The sequence below is a fragment of the Podarcis tiliguerta genome (assembly GCF_965153285.1).
Source record: "Podarcis tiliguerta genome assembly, chromosome: 1".
NCBI lineage: Eukaryota > Metazoa > Chordata > Lepidosauria > Squamata > Lacertidae > Podarcis > Podarcis tiliguerta.
Genome location: NC_139534.1, coordinates 125,836,377 through 125,861,494, shown reverse-complemented (window position 1 = coordinate 125,861,494; position 25,118 = coordinate 125,836,377). Strand labels below are relative to the sequence as shown.

Here is a 25,118-nt window from a genome sequence, read left to right as displayed (position 1 = left end):
TCTCACAGGCCACTGTGAGAATAGGATGCTGGACTAGATGAGTCACTGGCAAGATCCAGCAGGCTCTTTTTATGTTTCTAAATCCCTCTCCATATATGGGCATTGATGTCATCTCAAGCGAGGATCCTGGATCCCAGAAGCATCAATATTGGCCAGAAAGCACAGTATATTTATATCTATAATCATTAATTTAAACTCCACCTTTTTCCCTGACAGGGGAAAGAGAAGGGAGGGGGAGAATCTGAGCACACAAGTGAAGCCTACCCCACCCCCACCCCCGTTTTAATCCAGGAAAAAACAACTTTGTGTGTCTTTTGAGTTTCCAAAGTTTGGAAAACACTGGTGTAATGTGTCCCATTAGCAGTACAAGAAGAGCACTTTGGGTAAAAAAAGAAAAGAAAAAAGAAGAAGAGCACTTTGTGTTATGGTAAATGAAAGATTAAGATCTTAACAAAGAATAGAAGCATTTCAGATTCATGGTGTGAAATGGGGAAGGGCTGTGCTTTCCAGAAAAGTTCAAAGGGTGGGGGCTTCCTTCTATTTAGGCCAGGGGTAGGCAGCCTAAGGCCCGGGGGCCGGATGCGGCTCAATTGGCTCAATCCAGTCCGCGGACAGTCTGAGAATCGGTGTGTTTTTCCATGAGTAGAATGTGTGCTTTTATTTAAAATGCACCTCTGCGTTATTTGTGGGGCATAGGGATTCGTTCCTATTTTTTTTCCAAAATATAGTCCAGCCCACCACATGGTCTGAGGGACGGTGGACCGGCCCACAGCTGAAAAAGGTTGCCGACCCCTCATTTAGGCCCTGTTCGTCTCTTTATACCCTTTTTGTGACATGCTGAGGCTTTCCAAGCCTGTGGCAAGCAAGTTCATCTGCACATGAATAGCTAAGGATTTGAATTTGGTTGCCTTTGAGCAGCTGTGTTCATGCTAGCTCAGATGGCAGAGATTTGAGCCACATTTTCACTTTCCCCCAACTGAGAAAATGCAGCAAAGCTAAGTTCCCTTTGGCATCACTCCCCAACACTGAAGCCACATTATGCTACCCACCCATCCTGCCTTTCAAGAATCCAAAGAACTGTAATTTACCCCTCCCAAGGCTAAAATTCAGGTCCTGTATACCTGAAGGAGCGTCTCCACCCCCATCGTTCAGCCCGGACACTGAGATCCAGCGCCGAGGGCCTTCTGGCTGTTCCCTGGTTGCGAGAAGTGAGGTTACAGGGAACCAAACAGAGGGCCTTCTCAGCAGTGGCACCCGCCTTGTGGAACACCCTCCCTTCAGATGTGAAGAAAATAAGCAGCTATCTTCTCTATAAAAGTCATCTGAAGGCAGCCCTGTTTAGGGAATTTTTTAATATTTAATGCTGTATTGCTTTTAACACTTGATTGGAAGCTGCCCAGAGTGGCTGGGGAAACTCAGCCAGATGGGTGGGGTATAAATAATAAATTATTATTATTATTATTATTATTATTATTATTATTATTATTATTAAAAACCCCAGCACCCTTCCCTGAATTCTTTGGGCAAAATAATGTGGTTTTGAGGTGTGCACGCAGCAATCTTTCAGGAAGGGTTACAATACGATAATCCTTATTGTCATTGTCCCATACAGAACAAGGAAATTGAAAATCTACATCAGACATTCAGAAACCAACCAAGAGGTTGTGGGTCTGTTGATCTCCTTCAAGTCTCTGTAAGGGAGCTGTAGTTTATGCTGGAGGAGATGGAGATTTGAGAGATGGAGGATATTTATGGATGTTTGATCGCAGCAGGGCAAGGGAAAGAGGACAATCGTGTAAGGTCAGGTTTTATTGAGTAGGTAGCTTCTTTTTCTGCATTGAGAAGGAGGTTCTGGGGAGCCAGCCCTGTTGGTGCTGAGAGGAAGAAGGGGTGTGTATCTTGCTTGTCAGTGCTTGGAAAGTTTTTTCAGTGGGTGGAGTGCTCTTTGCCCTCTGTGTCCACAAACGAAGCACCTCTCAAGTGTAGACATGCTTTCACGTTCTGTTCCAGAAAACCGCAAGCTGCTTTGGCATCTTATCAGCGTTTCCTCAGTGAAATGTAAAGCAGACAAGCTTCCTTCAAAGACAGCTTGCCCACAAACAGTCAACTTTCCTCTGTAATGTGCTGATGCAGAAAGAGTATTTAGTGTGTCCCCAGGCGGACTCTTATGTTCATGTAGGGGAATTGTGAGGCCCTGAGGTCTGGCCAGTGCCTCACACAGACTGAATGTGCAATACCTAACACATGTTCCAGCATCCTCTGAGCAGGGACACTGTGGCAGGTGGGCAGAGACTATTTATTTCCACATCTTGGTGTGAGAATTATTGCTTAGCTAAACTGGGGTTAAGCGAAACTGGAAGACAAAGCTTCCCAACTTCTTGCAGGGAACTTATTTCCCAGCTTCTTTGAAGAAGAGGTAAGTATGTGTGCCCAGGGAAGCTAGTCTCACTCCTGTTACAACAAACCAATCTTCTCCAACCTGCTCTCTGGATCTTGATCAGAGCTGTACTCAAAAACATCTGAAGGGCAACAAGATGGGGGAAATTACCTGAAAAATGGTGCCTGGTTTTTTTCTCTCAGGATGTTTTGGACATGTTGGTTCTATGCACATTAGCGGCGTTATCCCTGTTACAGTGGCAAAAGAAATTCTTACACTACACTTTGTGTGTAACTCAGTGCTTGCTTTCTCCAGCAGGGAGGTTATTTGCAAGTAGGCAGCATGGGCATAGGCTGGATTTACGTGGGGGGGGGGGGGCAGGACACCCACCTGCCCTGTTCAGAACTAAGCTACCTGCAGCACGATTGGTCAGAAGCTATGCCTATTGCTCAGTCGGGTTGCCAGCTGCGTTGCTAGAATGAACCACACAAGTGACTTCATTGAGCATTTCAATTTCAAATATTCTGATTATTTCTACTATTAGTTAAGTATTTTTTATTTATTGCCCTCCCCTGGCTACACTCATGGTAAACATGATCATGTGTACAGCAGACTAATGGGTTAAGAAAGGACCATCAATCAGTGGAAAAGCCTATGCTTTGAATTTAAAGGCTTCCCCCACATTGCCCACGACCTTCCAAACCAGGATTTCCCAAAGCTGGGTCTCCTGCTGTTTTGGGACTACAACACCCATCATCCCTGACAGCTGGGAGGGGGGGTCCTGCTAGCTAGGGAGGATGGGAGTTGTAGTCCAACAGCAGCTGGAGATCCAAGTTTGGGAAACCCTGTATAAACTTAATATACCTCTTCCTCCCTGAACTTAAAAGCCCCAAACGCTACACAGGACAGCTGCCAACCCTGACGTGCCCTTTCTGAGTCGGCAGGGCGACCCTGTGAGGCAGCCTTTCTCTCTCTCTCTCAACCTTGGTTCCCCAGATATTGTTGGACTACAACTCCCATCATCCCTAGCAACTAAGACCAGCGGCCGGGGGTGACGGGAGTTGTAGTCCGGCAACGACACTTGAGGGTGCCCCCGTTTGAAGCCGTGAGGGGGGGAAAGGAAAGCGCGCGCAGGAGACAGCGGCGTCGGCCTTCCGTCCCGCCCCTCACACAGCGCTACACGTGAAGCGCGGCGGCTCGGCCCACCCACTCGAGCGCGGCGGTTGGCTGGGCCGCGCTAGGCCGCGAGGAGGGGGCCGGGCCGCCTAGGCCTCTCCTGACTGGCGCAGGCGGCGCTCGTGACCTGGAAGGCGGAGGCCCGGACCCGCCTCGTCCCCGCCCGCCTCGCCTGCCTTTCCTGCGACTCCTCTTTCCCGTCTGTGCCGACGCCGCTGACTAACCTTCGCCGGCCTCCCCTCAGCCCGGTCGCCTCCTCCGTGTTGCTGCCGCGGCGCGTGAGGCTTCCGCCCCTTCCCTCTTTCGGAGGAGAGAGAGAGGCCTGCCTTCACACACCCCCCCCGGCTCTTTGGGAAGAAGAAGAGCCCGCCGGCCTGCGGAAGAAGCTCAGTCCGGGCAGGCAAGCTGGCTTCCGACGACGACGACGACGGCGCTGCCGCCATGCAGCCCTGCGCCACGACGGGCGGCTCCAGCGACAAGAAAAGGTGCGGGTCTGGGCGGCACCGCTCGCCTCCTTCACACGCCCCCCTCTCCCGGTTTCGGGAAGAGGGCCGGCCCGCCTTTGCGTGCTTGCTTACCCCGATATCTTTAGTATTATTCGTATTGTTTTGTGCCCCCGGAAGCTGAGAGCGCTGGAAGGACAAAAATCCCCTTCCCTCTCTCTCTTGCTTTCCCACCAGCCTTTCTCCTCCTGTTCTCCCTCCAAGTCAGGCCATTGGAGAAATAATAATAATAATAGTAATAATAATAATAATAGTAATAATATGCTTTCTTCCCACGTCCAAATTCTCTTCTCTTCTCTCCCGGCCCCGCCGCCGTCTAAATCTGGTTTCTCCTGTTCAAGGTTTCGGATCCCTCTTTATTATCGTTATCTCTTCTTTTTCATACCTAGCTGGGCTTCAAAGAAGATGCTTTGCCATTTTGCAAAAGCGAGGAGGGGGCGTCTTGGGACACTCCTTCCATCAGGGTGTGTTTTCTTCTTTTTGGCATCCTTCCTCCAGGGCCCTCTCATCATTTACCTTCTCCATCTATTATTATTATTATTATTATTATTATTATTATTATTATGTAACGTAGCAAATCTAGCAGAGAAAAAGTGTGTGAGAGAGAGAATAGAGTTCTCCCTACTCCTTTATGTCCTTTCTGTGTGTGTGTTCTTGGCAGCGCCCCTTCTTTTCTCCCCCTCCCCCTTTGTTCTTATCTTAATCCACCCCCCTGCCTCTTTTCTCATTCCCCCTGCTTCCCCATCCTTTCTTCTCCCTGGAGGGTGTTTCACTCTTTCTACTCTTCTTCTTTCTCTCTCTCCCTTCTCTCTCCCTCCCCCCCTCTTCCAAAGTGTCCACGTCGCCATTTTGTTGGAGGGGGTGGGGGGGGTGAGAGGGTTTTGGGGGGGAATAAAACGAGAATCCAGGATATAGAAAAGTGGAGGGTGCCCTTGACTTGTTAATCAGCTCAACTTTTCTGACAAGATGAATTTTATCTTCGCTGCCTCCCCAGGGTAGACCCCCAATATTTTGAAATTGTTGCTTTAGGCTGAATGAAAAACCTGACTAGTTTGAAATGAGGAGACTGCAAGCATTGTGGTTGAGATGAGCAGTGTGAGTCCAGTCTCTGATTTCTTAGGCACACACAGACAGGCGAGTTATGTTAATGCGTCTTTGAGTGTTTGTAGATGGATATTAGATGGAGATGAGTCTGCCAGGGCCTGGCTGTGATTTAGAAAAAGAATGGTGATTTGCTGTGGAGCTTTCCAAGTTCTCTGTAACCAAACCATATGGGAGAAAGTCAGTTTGAGGAAGATATAAAATCACTGTTGGTAAGTGGATGGAAATTCCGTGGCTTTATGTGTCTGGAAAGTGAGAGGAAAGTAATGATTTAAAAGGTGGCTCCGCGTCCTGAGAGAGAACAGAAAAGTAATGTTTCTTAAGTTCATGATGTTTTCAGAAGAACAGAAATGTCTCCAGTGAAAGAGACAAACTGTTCTTTTGTATGCTGCAAAAATAATGACAATGTGCAGAGACTAAAGCAGACAATTCAAATGTTCAAAAATTGTTGGAATTGTGTTTCCATTGTCTTTCAAGGACAAATGCTATGACTTTTTTCTTTTTGGTCATTTAGGGAGCATCCTGTAACAAGATCCACTGGGATGAGTGGGTTAGGATCCAGTGGACCTCTGGCTATGCTGAGAGGTTCCTGGTGTAGCCAGCTATGTTGGCTTAACTCCCTCACCCTCTGGTCAGCTGGAGGTATGTCCTTATCTCCCCCATCAAGCCTGGTGGATCTTAAGCTGGTGTAAGCTCAGAAAGAGGAGTATTCTGGGGGTGTGATTGGGCCAGAACCAACGGGTTGGGGGGGACATAGACTGGATCCTAAACCTGGTCAGATGACAGACATAAATTAAGCTAGCAAAAAGGGTGGGTTAACTCAAACACTACTTTAAAAGTCTGCTTTCTTCTGCCAGGCTCAGTCACGGTAGTTGCCCCACCACTGAATGCAGTTTGGAGTATCTTTATGCCAGCTTATTGTATATAGGATTGCTCCCTTAGTCTGTTGCAGGTATAACTTAGTTTTAATTCTAAATGTTGCATTACTTGCCTAACCCTTGAGATGGAACTCGCTGAAAAGTTTAAATAACATTTACAAAATTCTCAGGGTATCCTGGAAATCGCTCTTGTTTTCTGTAAATGTTAATAAAAGAGGATACAAGCACCCTTATATCAAGGGTATCATCAGATTAACTTTTTTGACCTGTGATCAAATATTTTATACCAATAATCAGTTTCTGAATCAGGGATGGGCAAACCGGCCCCAGCCAGCGTGGTGAATGGTCAGGGATGATGGGAGTTGTCAGAAAGTGCACGTTGGCTACCTCTGTTCTAGATGGTACTTCCAAAATCCTTCTCCTGTGTTCTGTAACTCCTGGTGTTGTAGTTGCTCTCTATTTGCATCAGGTTCTCTCATCTATTGCTTCAGACTACAAAAGGCAGACTTGTTCTTCTCTGTAGTGGGGATGAGTCACTGAGAATGGAGGACGCTGAGAAAGAGAAACTGCAGCTCTTTCTTTTGGCAAGGGTAGCAGAGGTTATTCTAAACACCAGAATTACCCACATATTTCCCTTAATTGCTGGTTCCCGTGGCATGTTCAGAACGAGTTGGATCTTCCTTTGGTAATTACCTTGGATTTCCAAGTGATAAGATCCTGTAGTAATTTGCAGACGTGTAGTAAGGTTTGCCATTAGATATTTGTGGAGATTGGGTGGTCATTTTTTTATTATTTTTAAATTCGACACCAGTCCTTTTTCTGGTGGATTAAGTTTCTTAATCTCCCATTGGCAGAAGGCAGTGTTTGTTTATATTGATAGCAATGCCATTTTTGCAATTTGAGACGGATAAATGAGTTCAAGCTGTAACATTTCTCGCTGTTTAAATGGTGTTACTGGGACTGGATAAAACACTCACTACACCGTAATGCCTTCAGATCTTGGAGAAGCGTAATCTCCCTAAAATTGACCAGTGGCTAAGAAGAGGGTGGGATGTCATGGTTGTGAACAGAATTATATGCCAGAAAGGATGTGGGAAGAGAACTAACAATTCAGACTTCTCAGCAAAATTTATTATGGTTTGGAATAAAAACATTGATTATACGACAACAATAGATATTCTTGGCATGATATAACTGGACTATATTTGTTTTAAAACAGAATGTTTGATACGATATACAACCAGATGAAAATATGCCTTTTTAAACTTTAACTATGAGTTTGACCAAACTGTGGGAGGCAGTGGAAGACAGGAATGCCTGGTGTGCTCTGGTCCATGGGGTCATGAAGAGTCGGACACGACTAAATGACAACAAACTTTAACTGTAAATATTTATGGATACATGTACACATTTAGTTTGTATACTTGATAAGAGTGTAAATTGTATAGGTATAACTATTAGGAAGCAAAGTTTGTCTTCGTTCACGAGGATATACAGCTAATGTGCTGATCCTGTGCAAAGATTGAATTGCTTGTCTCTGATGTGTTCATTGTTTTAATGTCTTCATGGAATGGTCCGATATGAAATTGCCTTGCTGACTGTGGCCAGAAAGGTGATTGTGGGAAGACCACAATTTTAATGCCTGAAGGAGATCTCCTGGTGTCCACAAAGTTCCCTGATTTAGAGGAAACAGTAGATGCATCGCAGCTCCTATCTTTAGAGAGCAGCCTTGTGTGTTGAAATCTGGTGCTACACATTCCTTTCCTGGGTCTTGGTGTGAACATTCAGTTTGTAATTAAAGAGGGTAGGTGAGAACTGTTTGCTCTTCTGTAAAGGGCTGTAGTTATTTATGCTGGTGTGGAGAGTTCCACAAAAAAGCAAACAAACAACCCACCACATACAAAGGAAGGTATCTACAGATTATCTGAGAGGAAACTCTGGATTGTTTGGTAAGGTTCACAGGCATCAGTTATGTTCTCTGGAAATGCCTTTCCCCAACAACAAACTTATTTACACAAATGTAGTATGAAACCTGCAGCCCCTCTGGATCTTGCTTGGAAGCCACATAAATGATTTCTTCATGTAAATTTCTTTAGTGTTTAAAAGGTTTCCTCATGCCCAACACACTTCTAAATGCTGTATGTTCTATAGGTGAAGGTAAAGGGACCCCTGACCGTTAAGTCCAGACGTGGACGACTCTGGGGTTGCGGCGCTCATCACGCTTTACTGGCCGAGAGAGCCAGCGTACAGTTTCCGGGTCATGTGGCCAGCATGACTAAGCCGCTTCTGGCAAACCAGAGCAGCGAATGGAAACGCCGTTTACCTTCCCGCCGAAGTGGTACCTATTTATCTACCTGCACTTTGATGTGCTTTTGAACTGCTAGGTTGGCAGGAGCAGGGACAAAGCAACGGGAGCTCACCCCGTCGCGGGGACTCAAACCGCCGACCTTCTGATCGGCAAGTCCTAGGCTCTGTGGTTTAACCTACAGCACCACCCGTGTCCCTTCTATAGAGCTGGGCAAATAGCTGTTACTTTATTCTGATACTCCTTTTTTAGCACACATCAGAACTTTCGACTCCAGGTCATTAGTGCTGGAGTGGGATGAAAGTATATGATACAGGAGATTCAGATGTCCTTACAAACAGCTATGGGCTCCCCAGAATGGAACTCCTGTGCAAGAGAGTTTTATCCCCTTTCTCCAGTCTCTTAACCCAGGGGGTGGGGGGAAGCATTTTGAGGGGACATATGGACAAAGTGATTTGATCAAGGAAACAACATAGGAGGAAGGGTTCTTCTCCCTCCCACTAGTGCCCCAATCCCCCCCAGCTGCTTCTTATTTCAAAAAGGAAACTGGTCATAGGTTTCCCATGTTCTGCCCCATAGGCATCTCTTTGACTAGGATTGTTTGGCAAAGCTATGAACACAATAGCATTTGTATTGAAGCCTAGGTGCACCTGTACTTGCTTCAGGGGTCTGATTACCTTTGCCACATCAATGCAGCTTTGAACCAGCTCTTCGCTTTCCTTTGCTATCGTCTTTTGGGGGCTAGCGAATATGAGAAGTCTAAAGGGGGAAGCTGCAAACGGGAGTGTCTGACAACATTGGTTAAGCAGGGAATGATGATACTGTTGCGTTCAAAACATTTGCGGGCTTGCTGCCAAAGGCTTGTCCTTGTTTGCAGCAGCCTCCTGCCCTCTGTGGCTTCCTTCCTCAGAATTCAGGAAGCATCCAGTGGGCGAGAAGGAAAAGGCACTGGTTTCCTTGCAACCCCAGAGATGGAATTAGCTTCCGGCTTGATACTTAGCTGGGCACATGTTCTTCCTGAGGCGTTCTCCTGTTCTCGTCCATAAGAACATTAGAACTGCCTTGCTGGATTAGACCAATGTTCTGTTTCCAGTGACCAGCCCAAGGGTAGGCAGCCTAAGGCCTGGGGGCCGGATGCGGCCCAATCGCCTTCTCAGTCCGACGTGCCGACAGTCCGGGAATCAACGTGTTTTTACATGAGTAGAACGTGTCCTTTTATTAAAAATGCATCTCTGGGTTATTTGTGGGGCATAGGAATTCGTTCAGTTCCCCCCCCCCCAAAAAAAATAGTCCGGCCCACCACAAGGTCTGAGGGATGGTGGACCGGCCCATGGCTGAAAAAGTTTGTTGACCCCTGGACCAGCCAGATAAGAGGGCTACACCTTGCTTTGAAAATCTCCTTGTGTTAAGAGGCTAACTCTGAAAAGAATTGCCACATTTTTCGCTCTATAAGACGCACCAGATCACAAGACGCACCTAGTTTTTGGAGAAGGAAAACAAGGGAAAAAAATTCTGAATCTCAGAAGCCAGAACAGCAAGAGGGATCGCTGCACAGTGAAAGCAGCAATCCCTCTTGCTGTTCTGGCTCCAGCGATAGCTGAGCAGCCTGCATTCGCTCCATAAGACGCACATGCATTTCCCTGTACTTTTTAGGAGGGAAAAAGTGAGTCTTATAGAGCAAAAAATACAGTAGTACTTCTTGGATTCAGAATCAGCTGAAAATGAAGTCTGTTTTGTGCACAGATTTAAGGGGTTGGCCTTAATCATGAATAAAGGCTAGGGGGCGAGGTTTTCCCCAGGGAAGGGTTGTGGGAGAGGAGTGTGTAATCGTAAGGGTGGCTTCAGATTTGTAACTTGCTGTTGTTGAAAAGTCAGTATCACTTCTGTACTGGAAATAATTGATTTGCATTAAAAGAAAACAGAGGTTAAGAGTGTGCAGCTCTCCTGCTCAGAATGGTCAAGGGGTTTTCCAGCTTGAAGATGAGCTTTAATGATAAGGTTGTTAAATAGCCCTGTCTTTTAGAATGGACATGGGATATGAAGAGTTGTTGTGGAATTTATCTTTTGGGCATCTGGGTAGCTAACTCTGATAGAAAGAGGCTTTTGTGGCATCATTGATGCCTGCTCTACATTAAGTAGTTAAAATCCATTAGAATTGCAGGTTTTAATTACCAGTATGACTTTTGTAAATTATAAATCAACAAAGACAGTACTGTTCTCAATACCCGATATGAGACTAGATATTTACTGTACATAAAGTGGAGTGGCTTCTTTGAAACACACTGTCCCCATCTGTTCTCCAGTATCTTAGAACAGTGTATACTCTAATCACCTATCAGATTTCCAGTTTCATATTCTGGAGCACAAGAGCTGAATTTTTTTTGGGGGGGGGGTGGTTCTTTTTGCTTATTAGCAAACACTTTTTGCTGATGTTTAATTTTACTGTTTGCTATTATATTCTAATGGATTATTGAATATTGCTTTATTTGATATAAGTTATTCATTTTAGAGTTATTGTGATTTTTTAATATTGGATTGTTACTATTAATTTTTGATGTTTTATTATGCTTTTATATGTTTTGGAAGCCACCCAGAGTGGCTGGGGGGGGGGTAATAATAATAATAATAATACATAAATATAATGGATAGCATATAATAAACATTTAATAATAAATAATGGATAGCATTCTTTTCATCCCTGCTTTAGTTTGAAAAATAAGCTGCTTGATGCCAGTTGTGGATTTGTGCCAAGTATGCCAGCAATCCAAAGAACTACTTTAGGCCTGCCCAAGGGTGTGGGCATATGTTTTTGAATTTGAGCAATGGACAACACCATACAACAAACTATCTTGAAAAGCCCTCACAATTTCAGATGCATTTTTCTGTGGATGGACAAGCAGGCAGCCTAGCCTGGCTGCTGTTTGAAAGGATGGATCCTTCAGTGCATGGAATTAATTTTTTGGTTGTTTGGAACTTGTAATGTGCACACACAAACACACAATGGTGAGATATGGTGAGGAGAAGGTGTCATTATGAAATCATAATTTTCTGTGCTTGAGAAACAGTAACATATGACACCTTACTTAAGAATAAACTGGCTAATAATCAAACTGATGGAGCATAGTTCCTAAATGCTAGTCCAGCCTTTCAAATTAGTCTACAAATGTTACTTGGCCTCCCTACCCAAATTAGCCGTGGCAACTAGTTTCTTGATAATTTGTGTTCTGATATTTGTGTACATTGAAGGTACCAGTTTTGATTACCACATGGTTACTGTTTTTAAATTTTAAATGGACCTCTTGAAGGTAGATAGCAACTACAGTACTGTTCAAATAATGTTGCAGAAGTGAGGCTAGAGCTGTGAAAGAGATCTATTGTAGAAAGGCTTTGGTTCTGGAAGAAGAGCATACAGTGGTGCCCCGCAAGACGAATGCCTCGGAAGACGAAAGAGTTTTCCGTTTTCTGAGTTGCTTCGCAAGACGGATTTCCCTATGGGCTTGCTTCACAAGACGAAACGTCTTGCGCCTTTTTTTAAAAAAAAACTGCCAATGCATTCCTATGGGAAACCGTCAATACACATTGGTGCTTCGCAAGACGGAAAAAACTTGTAGGACGAAAAAACTTGCAGAACAAATTAATTTCGTCTTGCGGGGCACCACTGTACAGTGGTACCTCGGGATGCGAACGGGATCCGTTCCAGAGCCCCATTCACTTCCCAAAGTGAACGTAACCCATGTCTGCACATGCGCAGGTCACATTTTGGTGCTTCTGCACATGCGCGTGACGTCATTGTGACGGTCTGCACATGTGTGCCCGGCGAAACCTGGAAGTAACGCGCTCCGTTACTTCTGGTTCGCTGCGGAGCGCAACCCGAATTTGCCTAACCCGAAGCGTATTCATCCCGAGGTATGACTGTATTCGCGACATGTGGCTTTGGCATCACTATAGTCCCAGCCTTTGATAAATGAAGTACGCAGTTAGTTTAGATGTGGAGAAGATTCTGGCTTAACTTTAATGTTTGCATTGCAAATTTGTGTGAGTTTTTTCTTTCATGATAATAGTTTTATGCAGTTAAATGTGACGCATTTGTTGGCTGCTGAAGGGAATGCTGATATCTAGTAGATCTGCCTTGATAATTTAGGAGAGAAGTTTTGGTGATTTATTTATTTTTTTCCCAAGGAAGTTTCAAATTAGGTTATGGTAGAGTTGCAGAAAGCCGCTTAGAAATTGTGAGATTCTATTCCATTCTAAACAGTTTTGTTCTGTGTTCGGAACCAAACCATTAGAAAACGCAGTGAAGCCTAAGTGATTTAGGCTAGGGAGCAGGATTCACAATGGGTTGTTGGACTAGATAAACCTTTGTTCTGAACCAGTAGGGCACTGGAGTTTGAAAAAGCTGAAGTTTGAAAAACACTGGTTGACTGAAGTAGGTGTTGGGAATCTGCTTGGCTCTGAGAACTTCCATAGGATTCCCAGAAACGAATCCATAAATCAATCACTGGACAGTAAATAGAGAGCTTCCTTTCAGGCATGCTGAATGGAGTATGGGATCAGTGCTTGTGTTTCCTTTCTGGCACACTTTCTAGGGCCAGCAAGGATTGGGAACCTTTTCCTGTCTAATGGCTGTATTTCCTCTTGGCCAGCCCTTGGGACACACGGATGTCAGCAGCCAAAAAAATCTGAATGTGGCCAGAGTGGGCTGGGCCATCTCTTGTGCACACAGACACATCCCTTCACTTTTCTGCAATTCACATCAACAGAAACCAAGAACATTCATTCCCTTTATTCCTCTCCTCCTGCTCAAGTCACAGCCCATACACTGGTGAAATCTCTCCTTCGGTAATCAGTTTGTCTTGTCCCTCACATTTTCTGCCCCAAGGGTCGCTTGTTGAGGTTCTTGCTTGTGTTGAGTAGGGGTGAATAGCCTTGTGGGTTTTTTATGGTATAACACTTTTTAGTGTATTGTATTGATTTACTGGATACCTTATTATTATTAATTTTAAAAACTTTTTCAGCAATACACAATAAAGTGAAAAAAGAGAAAGAGCGCAATATATGTGCACACGCACACACACACACAAATGTGCGTTCACACATATATATGCATATGTATATATGCTAATACATATATGATTATTAATGATGAGCCTCTTGGGCTTGCTGATTGGAAGGTCAGCGGTTTGAATCCACGTGACGGGGTGGTCTCCCGTTGCTCTGTCTCAGCTTCTGCCAACCTAGCAGTTCAAAAGCGTACCAGTGCATGTAGATAAATAGGTACCGCTGTGTCAGGAAGGTAAACGGCGTTTCCATGCGCTCTGGTTTCCGTCACGGTGTTCCACTGCCAGAAGCGGTTTAGTCATACTGAAAGCTGTCTGTGGACAAACACCAGCTCCCTCGGAGGAGATAGTCGCCTTTGACTGGACTTAACTGTCCAGGGTTCTTTTAATAACCTACTATATTCTGTATGAACTTGCTCCATATATCAATATATTTATCCAAGCAAAGTCTGTTGTCTATGAGAAATCCATTCATATGTTGCAAGTGCTGTCATGTCTTCAATCCATTGATTAAAGGAGAGCATATTTTTGTTATTCCAACTCATGAATAACACAGCTTAAAAGTTTGGCTGTGACTGAGTGGGAAGAAGGAAAATCCTCATTAGCAGAGTGCTTCAGAAATTGCTATTTTTAAGCCCCATCCAGCCCTCATCCCATATCTATGTAGATCAGCCGCGCAGAGTCTGGATTATTTACTGTATATGTAACTAAGCAGGAACTTCTTCTTACAAAGCTGTAACGTGAGTGGGGCATTTCAGGCAGCCGTGATCTCACAGCACTTCCAGAATTATTTGCAGCACTCAAAACTGATAATACAACTGAGCACTTCTGGAACTGCACAAAGAGTTAACAGCTGTTAATGCTGGTGAAAACATGATCCCACTTGTTAGTAGTTCCCCATCCTTGGTCTCGGTCATGGGTTGATAACCTGTGGCATGCAGCATTCCTGGGCAGGATGCAGGATTACGTAATCCACGTTCACTCCTTGCATTCAGAATCAACTACATAAACACTCTAGTTTCTAGGGGATTTCATTTTAAACAGACATTCTGCATTTTACTCAATTGTCTAGACTTGATTGTTAAAAAATGAAAGTGTTCATTTGTTGGGACATTTGAACAACTTGCCATATGTATGTCTGCATACAACTTTTTAAATCCCTGCAAGATTAAACATGTTGCAAAGTTAAAATATGGAATGCAGAAGCTATCGGTTAGATGGCTGTTTCGTTTTTTAATGAGTAGGCAGTCGATAGTTATTTAATTGTGAAGGTAGAAGCTTTTAAAGGGATGGTTGTCGGTACAGTGGTACTTTGATTTAAGAACAGTCCTGTTTACGAACTCCGCAGAACCAGAAGTAGTGTCCCGCTTTGAGAACTTTACCTCAGTCTACGAACAGAATGCTGATAGGGAAGGATAAACATCTGATCTGCTCCACCCCCCAATACACAGCTAAACTTGTCAGTGGTCCTCAAAGGAGGGGATGGAAGGAACAGCTTCTGCTTGAATCAGAGAATGAAGTGTGGAGCACTAATGGAGCTTCACTGACTCTCTAGTTCTGTCACAGTAGGAATAGCGGTATCATGGTCCTGCTGATTATTGGTATCACTCTGTAAATAAACAAACTGTGATGATAATTATAATTATAATAATTGAACTCATTTCTGACCTCTGAATTTAGGTTCATCAGCCCCTTCTTCCTTTTTATTAGTGGGATTTTTTGTTTGTTTCCACTGTAACAAGCAGCCTGACAAAGCCATCTTCATTCAGCCCTGGAAGATGGGACCCAAAGTGCTGGGCTATACTGCATCTTTCAAGGGAACTTCTCGTCAGTCTGCTTCTGTCTGTGAAGTCTGCTGAGAGGCCCTGGTACACACAGTCTCATAATATTAGCTATATATTTATAGTTTCCTCTTTGCAACCATATGAGATAGGAAGTTGACAGATAAATAACAAAGTCTTTGGAAGCTGTGTGTATGTGTTTGAGGAATACATTCACAACCTCACCAAGGTTGCCTGTGTCGTCTTTTTGAGGCTCTCTGGAATCCTAACCCGAGGAACATTTGATATCTAGTTGTCCCCTGATGGTCTCATTTTGTATTTAAGTACAAAATAAATATATCCTTAAAAGCCAGAAAGAATGAAATACTGGATAAAATGCTAAGGAAAAATCAAGGCAGGTAGCTGGGGGGGGGGGGGGGAAACAGTTATAAGCCAGATAAATTGATATTTTTTGGATCAATTTTTGTTGGTGAAAATGTATGTAATCAGTTTAGTTAAAAGTAATTATTGTTGGGATATAACCTGCAATAAATAAAATAACAAGCACAACAACCTTTCCATTCTACCTGACTCTAAAGCTTGCATACTCTTCCAGTAAACTGGTCCAGAAAAATATTACATACAGGCAACTGGCGAGAAAAGAATATACAATACCAGTGAATTGTGTGGTGGTTTTCCTGAAACCAAATAACCTACAGAAGACAAATTAGTGCTGCCTCTTATTTTGTAGGCACTGAAACTTGGTTTTCTGATTATTTTGTTGAAAGCTGCTTTGAGCTTCTGTAAAGGTTGCCTGTAAATGTGCTAATTTTTTTAAAAAATGTCTTGTTTACAGGACATCCTTTTTCGAGAGTTGTCTTGTTTACAGCACACATTTTTTTGGAGAATAACTTAAGTTTTGAGGTGTTAGGATAAAAGCGCAAGAGCAGCTCCTTTAAAGGGACTGCCTGGGGGGGTGGGTTAGCAGAAGGAATGTTTTCCTCTGTTTATCCAGGTGGACTATTTTGTTTGGGCATCTGAGTTGCTTGTTTTGAGGTATCCTCCAGCACTAATGTGACTACTTGCTTAATGGTGGTACATTTGTCTAATTTACAATAGTCATATAATGAGATTGTATACCTTTCAAATCACCAGGAGACTTAATCCCCATGGTTGACTTCAGTGAGACTACTTTGGAGTAATTAATTTTGTGGATTGCAATCTTTTATCATTGGTTTGTGACTTGATCACTAAGCATAAATCACGAGCTGCCTTTTCATTAACCCTTCATTGCACCTGCACATTTATCTTTTTGGAATAAAACACTTAGAAGCAAAACAGTTCAGTAGTCAGGCTTGAGTATCTGAAGCATTTAAAATTTAGAGTCCAAATCTTACAGCTTTGTTGTTGTTTCTTAACCTTCCCAACTGCTTCACTTACAGTGTTAGGTTTTTGCGATCCCTGGAAGCAGCTATATGATGTTGCAGGCTGGAATTATTTAGCTATACAGTATATATCAAACCTAACAATGGGAGAAGTTTTGGAACACAGTAATACATGTGAGTTTGGTAATGTCGGTAAGTCAAGCAAATGGGGCAAGCTGTAGTTCCCAACGCTACCGCATAAGGAGTGTCAGATGTAGTATTTACTCAGCAGGAAGAAATGGTATGGGCTGTGCAAGTTCTATCCATTGTTCTGTGCTCAGGCTTTCAGGTTTTGGGAAATATTCCTACTTTGTGATCAAAAACATTTGCCACTGATTTCTCACTATAGAACCCTGCCCACCCCCATCCACTCCCTTAGAAGTATATGCAGAGTCAGGTTACTGCTATTCTAGCAAACATCCTGTAAATTAAAAAAGGTAGTTCTCAAGAAATTTGGCTCCATCATTTACAGTTTCTACTAAGGGACTCAGCAGCCGCATAAGACCTTCTGCGGAATTTAAGCATGGTTTACCATAAAAGCAAAAATAAATTTTGTCATTTGACTGCAACCATAAATATTAGATAAGGACACTGATAACTTCTTTCTGTTGGCTTTTTTTCTGAGTTGGATTCCTGTAAGAGATTAAAACCAGTGTTAGAAATGCAAATATATAATCAACAAATACAGCAGAGTTTCTGTGAGACGTATGTGCACACTGATTACAGCTGATTGGTTGGACAGGACTTCAGGAATATGAGTTGTCATCTTGTTCTTTCAACTTACCAAGCTGCTTTTGTACCTTTGATCTTTTATTTGTTGGGGGCTGCTATAGTTGCCATTTCATAAACTTGAAAAAACAGACCTTTTATATGAAAGCAGATATACATGTAACTCTTGTCAGGACTGTTTTTTGGATTTTTAAAATGTTTATTTATCCTGGGAATTGTACTTGGGCTAAGCCTGAAAAACAGCTTAAATTATATTTAGTTAAAATAAAAAATTTAAAAATAGTTGAGTAGCACCTTAAAGGTAAAGGGACCCCTGACCTTTAGTCGAGTCGCAGACAACTCTGTGGTTGCGGCGCTCATCTTGCTTTACTGGCCAACGGAGCCGGCATACAACTTTCAGATACCATGCACACGAAAGCAGATACCTATAATAAACTTAGTTGCTCTATAAGGTGCTACTGGACTATTTTTTAATTTTTTATTTCGACTGCATCAGACCAGCACGGCTACCTACCTGATTTTATATTTAGTTAGTTTATGGCGGGTGGCGCTGTGGTCTAAATCACAGAGCTTAGGGCTTGCCGATCCGAAGGTCGGCAGTTCGAATCCCCGCAACAGGGTGAGCTCCCATTGCTCGGTCCCTGCTCCTGCCAACCTAGCTGTTAGAAAGCACATCAGAGTGCAAGTAGATAAATAGGTACTGCTCCCGTGGGAAGGTAAATGGCGTTTCCGTGCGCTGCTCTGGTTTCACCAGAAGCGGCTTAGTCATGCTGGCCACATGACCCAGAAAAACTGTCTGTGGACAAACATTGGCTCCCTCGGGCGGTAAAACAAGATGAGCGCCACAACTGGACCTAATGGTCCGGGGTCCCTTTACCTTTGCCTAGTTTGTGTATACACCCCAGGCACTCTCAGGCCCCACTGAGACAGAACGGCCCAGAGATTCATCTCTACACACCCTCAAGGCTTTGCTATTCCTAGATATTTGAGCCCTTTTCCTATCAGTTTCTTAATCACCCTACACTCTTTCTCCAAGCTTTCTGCATTTACCCTTATTTTGGTGCTTCATCTAGCTTTCACAGGCCCTGCCCCAGACCAAACAAGCATCCAGTTCCTGAAGAGAGGCTGCGGCCAACCCTCCTTGCTTTTCCTTTTCACAAATGGCCAGATTGCACTTAATTAACCATCTGTTTTATTGGCTAGTTTTACATGTTGGGAAAAGGGGAACACAGGGCTTCAGAAATGAAGCTCAAAACCGTGTGATACTGGAGACTGCTTGTGAAGACTTGGAACAGGAGTGATTTTTTCCTGGTTTTTATACATGACTGCTGTAAAATGGAGATGGGAAGAGTTTTCACAGGATAAAAATGAGACAACTGGCAAGGCCAAATCTATGTGTGTTTACAAATGTAATATTTTGTGTTTTATTTTTATAAGTGGTCATATATGAATTTCACTTGCAAAAAAATATGGAAAGGGTGAGGACAGCTTAATTATTTTGAATAACTTTTAGAACAGAGGATAAAGGAACATAAATTAATCTGCAATAAAGGAAACACGTTTAAGGCCTTGTATAATGAAGTAGGTGGTGTTAATATACAATATTGGTGGAGACAGTTCCTTTCAGCAGTGTTTAGGTGATCATCACAGCATTTCTTGGTAATCATACTAAATGTATAGTAGCAGTTGTTTCAGAATCCAAAAGTATTGGCAGGGCATAAGTGCTGTTTACATGTATTTTATAAATAGAGGACTTAATTACTATTGTTGCTGTTCCAGTGAGGGCATTAAGTCCTCAATCAGGAAGACCACCCATGGAATCAGAAAATTACCACTCTGGGAGTGTATACACAAACAACAGTGAAAAAAGGTCACCACCAGTATCAATTCTTTTTTATTTAGCCATTATAGAGGGATAAGCAGCCAAGCTGAAATATGTTTGCAGAAGTCAGTTGTTGTTAAACCATAATTCCTCCCTCAAGCTTAAGATGTGGTTTTCTTCACTGCCTGGTAAGGGCATTAAGACCTGCAAATGGAACCTGGTTAGTTAGATTTGTCATGGCCTGATGAATGTCAGCTTGTAGTAACATGGAGGTGGGCTTTTTCTCTGGTGCCACCAGTACTGTGGAATGCTCTGCCTGCCGAAATATGGGAGGCCCCATTGGTATTGGCAGTCTGGTCACCCTTGAAGATGCGCTTCTTCAGACTAGCATTTCTTCCTGTTAGATATTTAATTTTGGATGTTTTAATGTAGTTGTTTTACTGTGTGTGTGTGTGTTAATTATGGATACCTGTAGTTTTATAATTGGCTTTATTCTTACTATTTTGCTGTTGGATTGTGTCTCTCATCTGCCTTGGTAACTCTTTGTGAAATAAAATGCCATATACCGTATTTTTCGCTCTATTGGACGCAGTTTTTCCCCTCCAAAAATTGAGGGGAAATGTGTGTGCGTCCTATGGAGCAAATGCAAGCTTGTGCCATAGCCGCGCGCAACCCCTCCGGCAGGGAGAGGCTGCACGGGGCTATGGCTTCTTTAGCCCTGCACAGCGTCAAGGAGAGGCTGCACGGGGCTAAAGGGGAAGCCAAAACAGTGAGCGGGATGGTTCCCACTCGCTGCCTTGCCTTCTTCCATAGCTGCGCGCAACCCCTCCAGCAAGGAGAGGCTGCACGGGGCTATGGCTTCTTTAGCCCCACACAGCCTCTCCCGGGAGGGAGAGGCTGCACGGGGCTGAAGGGGAAGGCAAAACAGCGAGCAGGATGGAGCCCACTCGCTGCCTTGCCTTCTTCCATAGCTGCGCGCAGCCCCTCTGCAAGGAGAGGCTGCATGGGGCTATTGCTTCTTTAGCCCCACGGAGCCTCTCCCAGGAGGTAGAGGCTGCACAGGGCTAAGGGGGAAGGCAAAACAGCGAGCGGGATCCATCCTGCTCGCTGCTTTGGCTTGTTCCATAGCTGCGCGCAACCCCTCTGGCAGGGAGAGGTTGTGTGCAGCCTGTACGCTGCTCTTTGGGGCTGGGGGGGGGGAAATATTTTTTTCTTGATCCCCCCCCCTTAAAACTGGGTGCGCCCTATGGTCCGGTGCGCCCAATGGTGCGAAAAATACGGTATTGATAATTCTTTTTACTACTAACACTACTACTAATAGTACAGCAGCAACATTAGGCTAAATCAGAGATAGCAAATATGATGACTTCCAGATGTAGTTGGACTACAACTCCTTATATCTTTGACCATTGGCACTGCTGGCTGGGGCTGCTGGGAGTTAAGAGTCAAATATCATCTGGGGGGCTCCAAGTTGGGTACCACTGTGCCAAACAGTATGCATGCTGGTTGATGAGAATGGTCTCAAGTATAAGGTTTGCATTATTGTCTGAAAAAGACCTGAGCAAAGTAGAGGTAACCTAGAGCTGAGAGCGAATAGAAAAACAAGACTTTTGTTTTTAACAAGACAGATGAAACCACAGGTGGAACATTGACAAATCTTGAGTGCTACCCTGTACTCATCATAACTTATCATTATTGGCAGATCCCTGTTCATGCCACAATTCTGCAGAAGTGCAGAGAAAACACCAAATGTGGAAGTGACCACAGAGCTCTTGCTTCCTGAGAAACTCTGCTTTTGCCTTTTAGTGGTGGTGGCGACAGTTAGAGAGGAGTCTTCAAGCCTTATGACTGTGAACGTTGCCTTGAACACTTGTATGCAATGTTTTCTCCTTATGGAAGCCTTAAATGTGGTTGAATAAGATACTGGCAGTTGGGGGGGGGCAAGGCCCTGGATGGCTGTTTGCAAGGAGAAACAGCATGATGTATGCACAGCTCTGGCTATCATTAAAAAGTTAGCAACAGTCTATTCCAGGGCTGGGTAGCCTGGGGCCCCACAAATCTTACTGAAGTCCAACTTTCAGTATGGCCAGTGGACAGGAATGATGGGAGTTGTAGTTTTACCCTATCTGGAGGGCCACAGGCTCCACAGCCCCGGGCATGGTTTCAGTCCATTCTCCATGCTCCCATGATTTCAGTGAAAAAAGGACCCCCAAGGTAGCTTATAAATAGAACAAAGCATAAAACTATACTATATCTCCTGCATCATGAATCCCTCTTCAGTTTGTGCTGTGGATAAACAACATTGCTCTGGTAAATCTGCTTCAAATCATGAGTTACCTTGACAGGACTCCAAGGCAGTAGGAAGTTGTACAAATCCTGCCGACCTAGTTCTTTGTGTAACTTGGGGAGCTGCCATCCGCATTGTGTTTGTGACACAGGAGTGCTTCTGCCTGTCAATAGTTATGTCTAAAAACACGATGTGGAAAGAGGATTGTAAGCTGTGTTCAGGAAGGGTACATTGACTGACGGGTGTTGCCAAAGGCAGAAGAAGCAGATGTTGCCAAGAGAGATGGGAGCGGCTTGGCAGCATCCACAGGGTGTGGGCCAACCCTTTCCAACAGACACAGCAGCGAGTTCTGAGGAATCCAAAACGAATCAGGGCTGCAAGTATTTGCCTATTTAAAACAACCCGATGAACTTCAACTTTCCACCCAGAAGATACTGTTCCTTCTCTCTGCCAGTTCATTTCCTTCCCCACGGCCATTTTCCTCCCATTTCTTTGAACCGCTAAGCCTTTTAAAAAAGCCCTTTCCTACCTTCCTACTCTTCTCTCTTTTGGCATGCTGTGTTCCCAAACCCCAGCTGCGCCTCGTCTTACAGCTTTGCTTTTTATTTCTCCCCTCCAAACCCAGATTGGAGCACCTCTGCGAATCACAGTTGACGATCCTCACTGTTAGAGCAGTTTAGTCCCTGGTAGAAGGACTTTTCTGTGAGCCCCACACCTCTGCAACATTGCCACAGCTTATTCAGTTGCTGCAAGAGGTGCCAATGGCATAAAATATTTGAAGCAACTTTCAGACCCTTATCGGAGAACGGGATATGACTCTAGCCATATTGTTATCAGGAAACATCAAGTAACATTTCTGGTGCTTTTTATATGGGCTTCCTTGCCAGTATTTGAAACTCTGGTATAAGCTAGATGCCAAACAGCACCTTAAACCTAGGTTGCGCTTGCCACAGTGGAATGTCTTGTTTGTCAGGGGGTTTGTCGTGGTCCCTTCCAGCTCTACAGTTCTACGATTCTATGATCTCAGCTACATTGTTTGAATGCAGCTTTCTCTTACAACAATTCTCTTGTCCCAGTATGCAAGAAGAAGAAACACACAAAGTGGAAATGGCAATGAACCATGAACTAAGGCAGAAGTTTTTAAATGCTGATTGCTGGGTTCCATTTGGGTGGCTTGTGGAAAGCAGCCGTGTGTGTGTGTGTGCGCGCGCTTGCGCTTCTGAAATACCACTTGTTGGAAGCTGCAAGAGAAATTGCCTCCTCTTAAATGTTGTAATAGCTTTATGAATAGGCTTATTAGTAGCCTTTTGAAGTTACCATAAATATTTCATTTGACTGAATTGTGTATGTGTGTGTGTTTCATCACAATCTGGTAGAAGTGGTGGTTAATCACATCTAAATTAATTTAAGTGCTTGCTGCACTATTATCATTTTAGTGGGTCTGGCTTCATCGTTGAAACAGATGGGTTGTGCAGCTGAGATGCTTGATGGCTCCATCCTTGGTACACTGAATCAATTGATTGCTGGCAACCTTGCTCATAATTCAGGTAGCAATATGTGATATTTTAGGAATAGTTTTATTAAAAACCACGTAGCTCTTTTTGTAACACTGCTTGAGTGTTCAGAGTGTTGAATCATATTTACAGCCTTGCAAGGCAGATGTGGGGGAACATTTGACCCTCCTCATGTTTGCTGAACTGCAGCTCCCATCAGCCCCAGCAAGCATGGCCAATGGGTATTGTAGTTAAGCAATATCTGGAGAGCCCCCACACTTGTTGTAAGATAAGATCTATATTAACATAAGCTGTGCAGGATCAGACAAAAGACCCATCTCACCTGACAGGTTTACCACACTGGTAATGTTGTCACCCAGAGAACCTAGATCTGCAGGGCTATTAATTAATTAATAAATGCCTCCTGGAAAACCTCCAGAGCTGGCTATTAATTTTATGTATTTATTTCAATAATTCATATCTTCCGAGAGAGTCTCGGCAGTTTACATCCTTCATCAAACACAAAACAATACCTTAGCTGCAAGCATCATTTGAAAACTGCCTTTCAACTCCCCATTAGTCACTTTTATGCTGGCTGTTCTGTTTTCTTCACTATCTTCCATCTTGCCTTTCACTCTGCTAGTTCGAATGCCACAGGAGCTCCCTTCCAATTCTCCTTCCACAAAACTCAGCACACTGAGCCCTTAAAATCACCCTCTGTTCTCTTCCTCCACCTTCCAAATAGTTCACTTTACAGTGGTGCCTCGCAAGACGAAATTAATTCGTTCTGCGAGTTTTTTCGTCTTGTGAATTTTTTCGTCTTGCGAAGCACCACTGTGTATTGACGGTTTCCCATAGGAATGCATTGGCGGTTTTTAAAAAAAGGCGCAAGACGTTTCGTCTTGCGATGCAAGCCCATAGGGAAATCAGTCTTGCGAAGCAACTCAGAAAACGGAAAATTCTTTCGTCTTGCGAGTTTTTCGTCTTCCGAGGCATTCGTCTTGCGAGGTACTACTGTAAAGCAAATTATAACTATATACTCTCCTACACATTTCTTAACAATTCCCTGCCTCTTGCTGCCAAATCATTCCGCATGGCACTCCTGTGCCAATCCTCCCTAAAGTCCCACAAACCTCCCTTTCATCTCGCCCAACCTTTCAGTGCTGTAGTCAAAACTCCCTCTGAAGTCAACAGCCCCTGCTCCTTATCAGTAGCTTATTGAACCATCACATTGTGGTTAATAGGTGCGGGCAGACCTGTTTTCCTTGTATTTCTCCAATCGCCTTTTATTACGTCTGTACATTGCCTTTCTATCATAAGCTACCCAAGGTAGCTAAGATTAAAACGAACTCTTTAAAGGTTATATATTAAACAACATTGATATAATGGTTAGTGTCAGACTAGGATCTGGGAGACCATAGTTTGAATTCCCACTCAGCCAATAAACTCACAGGGGGACTTTGCGCCTCTCACCGTGAACTCCTGCCAGGAGAAGTGGGATATAAATGTAGTATTAATAATTGTGTGTATGAAAATGGGGGGGTTGGAAATCACAGTTTGTTGTGAAATGGTGGCCACTCGGTCACATTTTGGATTAGCCCTAGGTGTGCGCAGTAGTTCTAAGTTAACAAAATTGCCTCTCAATTTGAGGAGACATACTACCCTTCAGCAAAGCAATGCAAAGCAAAAATGAACATTTGCAGTATATTTGATTTTTAGAGTAATTCTTGGCTCAGCTGGTGAATTTCCTTGTAATTGCCACAACGCAGAGAATTTTTAGGGTAGAAATTCTGCAGAAAAGGGTGCACGTGACGAAGTGGTAACAGAAGTGAAACTACCGAAAACAATGATTTTGCATAGACTTTTCTCTGTCTTCTTTAATCAAATGGGGGGTGGGGTGGGATTGGAAGGTGAGCTCATATTACAGAAGCGATGCTGCAGATCCAGGGTATCTTGTACAGTGGTAAAGGTAAAGGGGACCCCTGACCATTAGGTCCAGTCATGGCCGACTTTGGGGTTGCAGCGCTCACCTCGCTTTATTGGCCGAGGGAGCTGGCGTACAGCTTCCGGATCATGTGGCCAGCATGACTAAGCCTTTCTTGTGAACCAGAGCGGTGCACAGAAACGCAGTTTACCTTCTCGCCGGAGTGGTACCTATTTATCTACTTGCACTTTGACGTGCTTTTGAACTGCTAGGTTGGCAGGA

At 43.9% G+C, this 25,118-nt stretch overlaps 1 protein-coding gene across 2 annotated transcripts in view; it reads left to right on the top strand.

Annotated features, from left to right (window-relative positions):
* The first annotated feature begins 3,407 nt into the window (after positions 1–3,407).
* HIF1A (hypoxia inducible factor 1 subunit alpha) overlaps positions 3,408–25,118 on the top strand; it is a 40,756-nt gene continuing 19,045 nt past the window's right edge. Inside the window, exon 1 of one of the 2 annotated variants that reach the window (XM_083435471.1) lies at positions 3,408–4,038. In XM_083435471.1, coding sequence (XP_083291597.1) covers positions 3,995–4,038 — 44 coding nt within the window. In that variant the 5' untranslated portion in view covers positions 3,408–3,994. The remainder of the gene's footprint in view (positions 4,039–25,118) is intronic. The other variant, XM_083435472.1, reaches the window with a different exon arrangement.